Source organism: Miscanthus floridulus, chromosome 2, assembly GCF_019320115.1.
Source record: "Miscanthus floridulus cultivar M001 chromosome 2, ASM1932011v1, whole genome shotgun sequence".
Classification (NCBI taxonomy): Eukaryota; Viridiplantae; Streptophyta; class Magnoliopsida; order Poales; family Poaceae; genus Miscanthus; species Miscanthus floridulus.
This window is the reverse complement of record NC_089581.1, coordinates 122,321,450-122,332,203: the sequence shown is the minus strand read 5'-3', so window position 1 is coordinate 122,332,203 and position 10,754 is coordinate 122,321,450. Positions and strand designations below refer to the sequence as shown.

At 46.3% G+C, this 10,754-nt stretch overlaps 1 protein-coding gene, 1 non-coding gene and 1 pseudogene across 2 annotated transcripts; 2 read left to right on the top strand and 1 right to left on the bottom strand.

The window, feature by feature from the left end:
• Positions 1 to 1,336: 1,336 nt before the first annotated feature.
• Positions 1,337 to 1,408, top strand: TRNAH-GUG (transfer RNA histidin (anticodon GUG)). The gene has a single exon. It is a non-coding gene; the product is annotated as a tRNA-His (tRNA).
• Positions 1,409 to 4,547: 3,139 nt separating this feature from the next.
• LOC136528886 (mitogen-activated protein kinase 6-like) lies at positions 4,548 to 8,552 on the top strand. The gene is made up of 7 exons (XM_066521885.1): positions 4,548 to 4,948; positions 5,201 to 5,330; positions 6,192 to 6,329; positions 6,496 to 6,828; positions 7,256 to 7,439; positions 7,514 to 7,695; positions 8,201 to 8,552. The coding sequence occupies exons 1-6, from the start codon at positions 4,779 to 4,781 to the stop codon at positions 7,684 to 7,686; spliced, it is 1,128 nt and encodes a 375-aa protein (XP_066377982.1). The 5' UTR covers positions 4,548 to 4,778; the 3' UTR covers positions 7,687 to 7,695; positions 8,201 to 8,552.
• A 134-nt stretch (positions 8,553 to 8,686) lies between these two features.
• Positions 8,687 to 10,704, bottom strand: LOC136528876 (L-type lectin-domain containing receptor kinase SIT2-like; annotated as a pseudogene).
• Between the last annotated feature and the right edge of the window lie 50 nt (positions 10,705 to 10,754).

Here is a 10,754-nt window from a genome sequence, read left to right as displayed (position 1 = left end):
GCGACCAGCTTGTAGTTGTAGATGATGCGGCCGGTGTTCCTTTTTCTTCTCCATCCAACGAGTCAGAACTCAGAACACAAATAAACGGATCAGCTCAATCCTTATTATGCATTAAAAAAGTGGGTGATAGATTCACTTGTTAATGGATTACAATAAGAATGTATGTACTTACCGTCCTGTTCGCTTCTCTGGTAAGCCGTACTTGTTCAGTCAACGAACAGTAATGACTTATCAGCCGGGCATGTTCGCTTGAACTTATTATCCGACTTATCAGCTAGAATCTACAGTATTTTTCTCTCATAACAAAACATCATCAGCCAGCTTTAATACCAGCTGAACAGGAGCTTGTCTTACTCATGTTTGTTGGCAAAGTGAATCTTTTAATTCCCCTCGCAGGTCGAGTTTTTGAATCTTTTAATTGGCAAGTGTTCACAGTTAAAATGGAGCTCCATGGTTCGAACATTTGCCAGACCATCATGATTTTTAGGATCTGTTTGAATAAAGGATTCTAAAACGCAGGAAAGAATACTTTGAGCTGTTTGGATTGCACGAATATGATTGAATCATCACATGCCCCTAAATAATAAATCAGTTCTAACTGTTGCTGCATCCTAGAGTGATTTAGAGGCTCAGAGAGTCATAAGTCGCCTATCATATACTATTATTATTTAATACACCTGTACCATCTATCTTAGCTTAATCATCTAACCAGTTGCTGGCCATTCACTCTCCCGTGAACGTCATTATTTTATCTTCTTCTGTGTTCTGTCTCCCTGGCCGCTCCCTCTGTGTCCCTTCCTCATATTCTCTCCGTCCTCAGCGCATGAGTTCAAGGAGAGGCCGCAGGCTCCATCCATGATAGGGGCATGTCTTCGCAGCCAAGAAATTAAACTTCTTTTCTTCTCCCTATTTCGTTTGTTGCCTTGCTTCCACGAATCGATGTGTTTTTTTTTTCCCCAGCTGACAGTTGTTGCGATTTGCATTGCCAATCGATCTTATCACTCATCAGCTCAAGCCTCAGGAGCAAGGAGAGAAGAACATGCAAGTGCGGGTAGCAGTGATGACTGATGAGAGAGCGAGGCGAGAAATTTGTTTTCCTTTGTCCAAACACAACCAAGCACTTCCTTTTCTAAGGAACGACAGCCTCCAAAATTTATGTAAATATCATTCAATCCAAACAGCCCTTAAAGGGTTCCTGCATATGCCTGCCCAACCGTTCATAATTCTAGCTGGGCAATTTGGTTGCAAGTACTGCACTTAGCACCTTTGGTACACGGATGCTCAATTACTACCTATTCCAATTAAAATAAGATACATAAAAGATCAGGCAAGCAAAGTGGCTGTAGTTTAGTGGTAAGAATTCCACGTTGTGGCCGTGGAGACCTGGGCTCGAATCCCAGCAGCCACAATCTGTTTGTTACTTTTAATTTTTTTTACCTTCCTGTACAACTAGGTCTTTGAAAATTTCCAGATTGTTTTTTCAATTCTTTTTACCTTCCCATGTTGCCTGTACAAATGTTTATCTTTTAATTTTGTTTTACCTTCCTGTACAACTAGGTCTTTGAAAATTTTCCAAATTGTTTTTTCAATTCTTTTTACCTTCCCATGCTGCCTGTACAAATGTTTGTTGAGCCAGAGCATCTGAAGGCGCATCAAACTGGCCCGTCTCTGGAAATTTTCCAAAACCAAAGTGCTACGTGCCCGCCTCTTGTTGCATCATTTTTACTTTTCCATAGCAATTTTTTTTTTTACCTTGCCGTCCCAGTCGCTTAGCTACCTGTACAAGGTCTCTGGAAATTTTCCAAAAGCAAACTGCTACGTGCCTGCCCCTAATTCAGCATTCGCTTTAGAGTTCCATAGGCCTCCATCACGCTTGATTATTGCACATCTATCTGTAAACAGAAGATGGTAAAACGAATTTTTAAGTAGGAAAAATGAGAAAGTCAATTTTGCAAGCACAAAGCGCCTTGGATAAAAACACAGGGGCATTCGCTTCTCCTTGCTGCAGTCTGCAGCAGCCTGCAGCTGCAGATGTTTGTGTTGCTTTGCTCGTGGTTGGCAGCTGTGGTTTTGCAGCCGCAGCTGCAGCGGCACGTGGTTCCGAACACTCCAACGAAAGCATGGATCAACCAGTTTTATTTTTCGGAAGCTAGCAACGCTTTGTTACTTTGGATAGGATGCTTGATTTTGGTTATTATCACTCTCGGCAACTAACGAGTCTTCAGTTTTTCTGCATATTCTTTTCTCTGTCGTTGTGAAAAAATTGTGTGCTGTACGGTTAAAATCAGCTGTGAAACATATCTCTATTTTCATCCAAACAAACTACTACTAGCCTGATTCTTCCTTTTTTTCTTCTTCTTCTTCTTCTTACTTCTCCAGCTCGCTTCCTCCCTGTTTCTGTATTTCGACTTCACGTCCCTTCTCAATGGAGAAAAAAAATGTCTTCACAATGTTCTCGAACAAGAAAGGACGTGTCATCTGCTGACCCATGGATAGTAGCTCTACTCTTTACAAGTAGTACAATCCACAGCTTTAGGCGACGTGGTACGATGACATCATCCTTAAACATCCCAAATATTTATGTAACAGTCTTCTTCTCCTTCTTCTTTTTTAAAAAAAGATAAACATAGTGGACATTCATTAATATATCTTTGTAAAATTGACCTAGCACCAATAACTTCTAATTTATTGTAATGTCCATAACACAATCAGCCTGTTCGCTGGGAATCCTCGGTTCTTCGGTTCCCAGAAAAGCCCGTACCGATCGGTTCTTCCAAAAAATCGGTACCGACGAAGTTCGGCTTCGGTTAGTTTGGTTCGGTTCCGGTTCTGAACCGCACTAACAGACCAACTCCGGCTTCCAAAAAATTAGCGACTCGGGAGGGCGCGCCGGACTCTGGGCGGGGATGTGGCGTCGCGGGAGGTCGGTCGTCGCAGGGGGGCGCCGGGACTCCGGGTCTCCGAGAGGCGGGAGTTCGGTTCCTCGGTTAGTTCGGTTAACCGAGGGGAGGAACTGAATTAACCGAACAAATTTTGGTTCTTAGGAAATGGGAACCGAATAGGGAACCGAGATTTCGGTTCTCGATAAATTTAGTTCGGTTCTCGGTTTTTTTCAGTTCTCGATAAAATTTGCCCAGGGCTAGAGAGGAAAACATGGCTGATAAGCTCTGGTTGATACCAACAACCAAATGTCTTCAGAATGTTCTCGAAAAAGAAAGGACGTGTCATCTGCTGACCCATGGATAGTAGCTCTACTCTTTACAAGTTGAACAATCCACAGCTTTAGGCGACGTGGTATGATGACATCACCCTTAAACATCCCAAATATTTATGTAACAATCTTCTTCTTCTTTAGAAAAGATAAACATAGTGGGCATTAATTATTATCAGCCTGTTCGTTTGGTCATGACTTGTCATAAACGATCGTAAATTTTCAGTCGGAATAGTATTTTTCTCTCACACAAATCAGCCAGCAGTACTTCTTCACAAACCAGCAACGATACGAACCAGCCAACCGAACAGGCTATATATCTTTATAAAATTGACCTAGCACCAATACCTTCTAATTTATTGTACTGTCCATAACACAGTCAGTCTGTTCGCTAGTTGGTTTCTGGACTGATAAGCCCAGCTGATACTGGTTTGTTGTGAAAGAAAAATACTATTGACTGACTGATAAGCCATGGCCGAAACCAACAACCAAATATCTTCAAAATGTTCTCGAAAAAGAAAGGACATGTCATCTGCTGGCCCATGGATAGTAGCTCTACTCTTTACATGTTGAACAATCCACAGCTTTAGGCGACGTGGTATGATGACATCACCCTTAAACATCCCAAATATTTATGTAACAGTCTTCTTCTTCTTCTTTTCAAAAAAAAAAGATAAACATAGTGGGCATTCGTTATTATATCTTTGTAAAATTGACTTAGCACTCATACCTTCTAATTTATTGTAATGTCCATAACACAATCAACCTGTTCGTTGGTTGGTTTCTAAGCTGATAAGCTTAATAAATACTAATTTATTATGAAAGAAAAATATTATTGGCTAACTGATAAGCAATGCCTGAAATCCCAAGTCCACACGTATGACGACCAAACGTTGACCTGGGCTACTATATAACGCAAGGGGCAAGCTCGTGGTTTCAGATTACTTTGGGTTTCAGCCACACGAGCTTTCACACAAATCCTCCTATGATGATGCGTACACACTGTCTTGAAGACTTGACATCGACCGTGGAAGAAACGTGTGGCTCTTAGCAAGGTTGGTTGAAAGGTACAGCGCAAAACGGTTAAAATATAAAATGTATTCTGATCAAGAGCTCTACTTACGTTACAATCTAGAAGTTAAAAGAACTCACTTGCTACTGCTCCCTATTCAATCACTGCCACAATTACTTACCATATGCTCCTCGCTAGAATCTCTTTATAAAAAATATAAAATTTAAAAATCAGAAAGTGGAACTCTGACCTTTGGTGAACTAGGATTCCTACTCTTCTCCTAATACAAATGTGTAGAGTTTTTGTTTTTTCTTTGAAGGAAAAAACGAGGTGTTTTCCCCCAAACACCGCCCCACCTCCTTCCTCGTCCCGCTCCCGATCCATCCATCCCCCCATTCCCCAGTCGCCGCCCGAGTCAAAAAGAGGGAAGCTTCTTCCACCACAGTCCCTTGAGGCCGCCCTCCCATCAACGACTAGACGCTAGTCAAGCAGCACCAACCCTAGCAGCCCCACAACCCTCCCCGAGAGGCGAGGAAGGAAGGAGACGAAGAAACCATGGATTCCTCCGGCGGCGGCGGCGGCGGCGGTGGAGCGCAGATCAAGGGTATGGCGACGCACGGGGGCCGCTACGTGCTGTACAACGTGTACGGAAACCTCTTCGAGGTCTCCTCCAAGTACGCCCCGCCCATCCGCCCCATCGGCCGCGGCGCCTACGGCATTGTCTGGTGCGTCCCCTCCCCCTCCCCCCTCCCCCCTCCCAATCCTTCCCGAGTCCCCGCTCCACTGGTGGTGGCAAATCGACATGCTGTCTTTGCTCTGCCTACGCGCTGGGGTTGCGCGTGTAGATTTGGTGCGGCTGTGACGGGTTAGGCAAAAATATATGGGGAGATGAGTCACTGCCGCAAAGTTTGTTTGCCGTAGCCCGTAGATGTGCTTATTATGTTGTAAACATTTTGGGGGCTGTTCCCTTGTTTCAGCGCGGCTGTCAACTCGCAGATAGGGGAGGAGGTTGCGATCAAGAAGGTTGGCAATGCGTTCGACAACCACATCGACGCCAAGCGGACGCTGAGGGAAATCAAGCTGCTGCGCCACATGGACCATGAGAACGTACGTATGTTTGATGCTTTTTACCAGTGCCACTGGCCATTTCTCTGCGATACTTGGATTTGGGGCTTGTCCTCGTTTGTTTGTCCAGAATCTCCTAGCTCTCGGCATTATGTTTGTGTGTGCTTTAGGTTGTCATCATAGCAAGCTTACAGTTGTGCTAGTCTTTTCAATTGTAAAGATCTATGATGCCAATTTGCTAAAAATAGCTGCAACATAAAGTGCCTTTTGTTATTGCTTATGAAAGAATCACAGTTTGCTGCAACATCCAGTTGCTATTCAGTGTATTCAAATTTCTGTTTCTCTACATATGTAGAATTTCTATAAATAGGATGGAGGAAGTGCTCCATCTTCCGGATTTTCATGGTTGACATATAAAGCGAAGTGGAGATGTGGGGTTGAATTGGGGATGGTGTATGGTTTTCTTTTCAAATTTAATATATTTTGGAGAACAAACTTTAGCCTTTTCTACTTTGTTAAAAAAGGAATATCCAAAGACCATGACGTGCTGTTTGGTTCCTAGGATAGTAACGTAAATAGAACTGAAATCAGATCACATTGTATGTGTGGTCGTTATGTTAAAAGCTTTGATTCCTTTATGTTTGCGTTACCAATCCTAAAACCAAACAGGACCTGAGTTCAGCTGACACCCACATGGTTGGCTCGCATCCATTGGCATTATTTTGGCAGGCTTGTATCATTGATTATCGTTGCTTTTGTTTACATGGCTTAAAGTAGTATTGAGGGTTTGATTTGTCCACAAATTCCGTGTGCATGTGTTATAACCATGTTGTACACTTCTACTCAGCAATGATATTCCTATGATCTAATTTGTCTAATAATTATTTTAATTTGTAATCACAGATCCTTGCCTTAAAGGACGTAATACGCCCCCCAACTAGAGAGAACTTTAATGACGTGTACATTGTTACTGAGTTAATGGATACAGATCTCCATCAGATCATACGCTCAAATCAGCCATTGACTGATGATCATTGCCAGGTCTGTTGCTCCAGCTTGGGCCAAAGTTATGTCATATCAAAATAAATTCCAATCCAACTATCCAAATAAATGTTGCTTGTGCCCAATTCAGAAATTGATTACCATGTATCTTGCTTAGCAACAATGATATATTCTTTATTTGTTTGTTTCCCCTTTTTCCTTGCAGTACTTCTTGTATCAGTTGCTAAGAGGGCTAAAATATGTGCACTCAGCAAATATATTGCACCGCGATCTAAAGCCGAGCAATTTGTTCCTAAATGCAAATTGTGACCTCAAGATCGCAGACTTTGGGCTTGCAAGGACCACCTCGGAGACAGATCTCATGACAGAGTATGTGGTCACTCGTTGGTACAGGGCACCAGAGCTGCTGTTGAACTGTTCACAGTATACTGCTGCCATTGATGTCTGGTCAGTTGGATGCATATTAGGTGAAATCGTTACTCGTCAACCCCTGTTTCCTGGACGGGATTACATCCAGCAATTGAAATTGATCACCGAGGTAAAATTATCGTAATGAATTGTTTGTGCTAGCGTTTCTCTTAGTGCAATTCAGTGATTTATGGATTGGCTCCTTTGGAAAAACCAAGATATTAACTTGTCTTGTTTATGCCTATATTGTGTTGAAGTTTTTCCTCTTTATGTATGTTTGAGTAGGAGTCACCTGTGATTTTAACTGAAGTCAATTTGCGATGTTTACCAGATCAGAAATCCAGATTTGACCTTTTAAATGTTTTATCTTAACTTCGTGTTTCTATGAATTTTCCTCTCTTCTATTGATATTTTTCAGAGACATCCTGGTCTATTATTGTAGGATGCATTATTAACTTCTATTAATCTGCACCATTGAGTACCTTTCTCCTTTGTTAAATATGACCCTGTAATCTGGGTACCAATATTAATGAGTTTTTTTTTTTCTCTTCCAAAAGCTCATAGGCTCACCAGATGATGCAAGCCTGGGATTCCTTCGAAGTGATAATGCAAAAAGATACATGAAACAACTACCACAGTTTCCAAGGCAGGACTTCCGCCTGTGTTTCCGCAACATGTCTCCTGGTGCAGTCGATTTGTTGGAGAGAATGCTTGTGTTTGATCCAAGCAGACGGATTACAGGTACCTGGCTTCACGCATGCCACTTTATTAGTGGTGGCTTAACTATAAACTCAAATACCTTTTTTGTTATGCAGTTGATGAGGCTCTGCATCACCCATACTTGGCTTCACTTCATGAGATCAATGAAGAACCTACCTGCCCTGCACCTTTCAGCTTTGATTTTGAGCAACCATCCTTTACAGAAGTGCATATAAAAGAACTTATCTGGAGGGAATCTTTAGCATTTAACCCGGATCCTCCCTACTAATTTCAAAAGGTCTGTATTGTTTTTGTTTGTCACTTGAGAATGGCTTGCCCAACATAACAAATCACCTAAATGAGTATAGTTTGTCTTAACAATCTAAATCCTAGATGAAAGTGGTTTCTGACAGCAATCTAGACACTGGATAGCTGTTTAGACTTCTTATGAAGTCTTTTATGGTATGTGCCCAGCTTGACTAATTTAGATTCAGAAATTGGTTCTCCTTCAGAACCCTTAGGACAAATACTCATGCACATAGCATTGTGGGAAAATAAATTCAGTCCAGCCCTCCTGTCCCAAGTCCAAGTCTATGTGAACTAGCTGAAGCTGTTTGGTACCTTGCTTCAGACAAGTTTCTCTTGCTAATTCACTAGTTTCACTTCGCCATTTTGAGTGCATATTCTCTTTGATCCACGCCTGCTTCCAAATACATGTATGTTGATGTACCAAATCAGTACATTTCTATTCCTGATGTTGAGTCCTCTAACCCACCCCTTTATGTGGCTTTGTGTGAGTGCAGGATAAGTTATCTGCTGGAGGCATATGAAGATCTCTAGCACCAGCGGACGCAAGAACTTAGTGTCAGTGTGCATCGATTATTTGCGTGCAGTTTGTTGGGCAAACGGGCATGGGTTGTTGCTGCAATAGCAACTCTATTAGGGCTTGTGAGAGCAAACAACGTCTGTATTCCTTTTCAGATGCCTGAACCCAGGCTTGTATTATACCGCTTGATTTCATAAACTATTCTTATGTATCTAAGCTTGTAATTTTGTAGACAATCACTTGAACGCCCCCTGTATATCTGAGTTGACATCACTTCCCTATTGTAACATCTCAAACATATTTTATTGTGATCTTACTAAGTTACTTAAGATTGAAGTTGCCAATCAGGTCGCTCTGAATTGCAGTATCTGAAACCAGGTTTTGCCCCATATAAGTGCACAGTACTGAACTTTACTTGTTTTTTATGATCGCAACCATCTCATCTTCTGACTAACAGAATGTTCCTAGTAACATTATAATAACAGGAATCCACCTAGTCAATATTGGTGATCATGTCAAGTTATTGAACATTCATCTTCCACCCTGTAGCGAGCCTGCTGATATTGTCGCGCACGACGACCATGTCAGAGACGCCAGCGAGCCGAAGTCGATGGGATCGTCGTCTGCAAAGACGATCATTGCTTCCTCCTGCATGTCTACCTCCCCATCCAGGTACTGGCAGACCTGCCTCATGCTCGGCCGTGTCTCCGGCCGCGTCTGGCTGCACATGAGACCCAGCCACAGCACCAGCTTCACCTCCTCAGAGTCGTAGCAGCCTTCAAGTCCCTCGTCCACGGCGTGCACGAGGTCGCCCTTGGCACCCAGTTCACGGACCCAGCGCACCAGGTTGACGCCGGTGGCCTGGTCGATGGGCCGGCGCCCGCACGCCACCTCGAGGAGCAGCACGCCGAAGGCGAACACGTCGGTGGCCGTGGTGGCCCTGCCCGTCACGACGATCTCCGGCGACATGTAGCCCAGCGTCCCGACGACGCGCGTTGTGGCCGGGTCCGCGCCGTGCTCGTAGAGGCGCGCGAGGCCGAAGTCCCCCAGCCGCGCGCTCATGTCGGCGCCGAGCAGGACGTTGCTGGCCTTCACGTCGCGGTGCACCACCACCTGCTCCCACGCCTCGTGCAGGTACACCAGCCCCGAGGCGACGCCCCTGAGGATCCTGACGCGCTCCTCCCACGACAGCAGCAGCTGCCGGGGCTGGCCGGCGCGGCCGAACAGGTGCGTGTCCAGGCTGCCGTTGGGCATGAACTCGTAGACCAGCAGCAGGTCCTGCCCTCGTTTGCCCCACCCGCGCAGCTCCACCAGGTTCCGGTGCCGCATGCGCCCGAGGCTCGCGACCTCGGCGACGAACTCGCGCATCCCCTGCGACCCGTTGCTCGAGATCCGCTTGATGGCCACGACGTCGCTGGACCGCCGGAGCACGCCTCTGTACACCTTGCCGAAGCCACCGGCTCCGAGAAGCTCGCTGTTCTTGAACCCCTTCGTCACCTTGTAGATCTCTTTGTACGGGAACCGGTGCGGGTGGTCCAGCTCCCACTCCTCCAGCGTTTCGGCGAGCGCCGCCCTCTGCCGCAGCCAGAGCGCAGCGCCGCGACGATGGCGGCAAGAGTGGCCACGCAGGACAGCGCGACGATCTTGAAGGCGGCGGATCTGGAAAGCGGAGGAGGTGGTGGCTTTGGAACTTCCGGCAGCCGGGAGAGATCGACGGACTGTGCTAGTCCTCTAGTGCAGCAACTCCATGAGAGGATGTAATGTGAGCTCGCCAGCTTCCCGGTCGCCGCCGAGAAGCCAACGTACATGTCTTGCTTGAAGATGGGCAAGAGGTCAACCGGCTGTGAGATGAGCGGCCGGCGAGGCCGACTTGCCACGGACACGGGAGCTATGGTCACGTTGAGGATCTTGGTGCGGTCGTCGTAGTCCACCCAGGCCTGGATCGGCTGCATGCTCTCGAGGGGCACAGGGACGTTGCTGCCATCGTCGGCGAAGTACGCGGCCGGTTCTGACACATTGGACACCAGGCTGTTCAGGTCGACGCCGACGTGGTTGTCGTTCGTCTCGTTCAGGAGCGCGGCCGCCTGCGTGGTGTCGAACTCGACGGCGAAGACGTGGTTGGAGGAGTTGCCCATGGTGTCCTGGCCGAGGAGGCCAAGGTAGAACCCGGGGCTTGCTCCGGGGAGCACCTTCGATGCCGCGATCTCGAACACGAAGGCCGTGCTGAAGGAGACGACGGCGTCGCCCCTGAGCATCCGCACTGGTGGGTCGAAGAAGGCGTGGCCCATGAGGTGGCCGCGGTCGGTGGTGAGCCGGAGCGCGCCGCCACGGAGGACCGACGCCGAGCCGTCAAGGCTCAGGTTGGCGGAATCCCGGAAGCCGTTGTAGATGAAGTCGACTTCGGCGCGTGACCGGAGAAGGCAACGGGCGAGGAGGAGGAACAGCGCGATGCGGTGGGCAAGCGGCGCCATGGATGACGTCGAAGACATGGATCAAGTTTCCTTGAAATTAATGTTGTGTAGTCCGCTAGA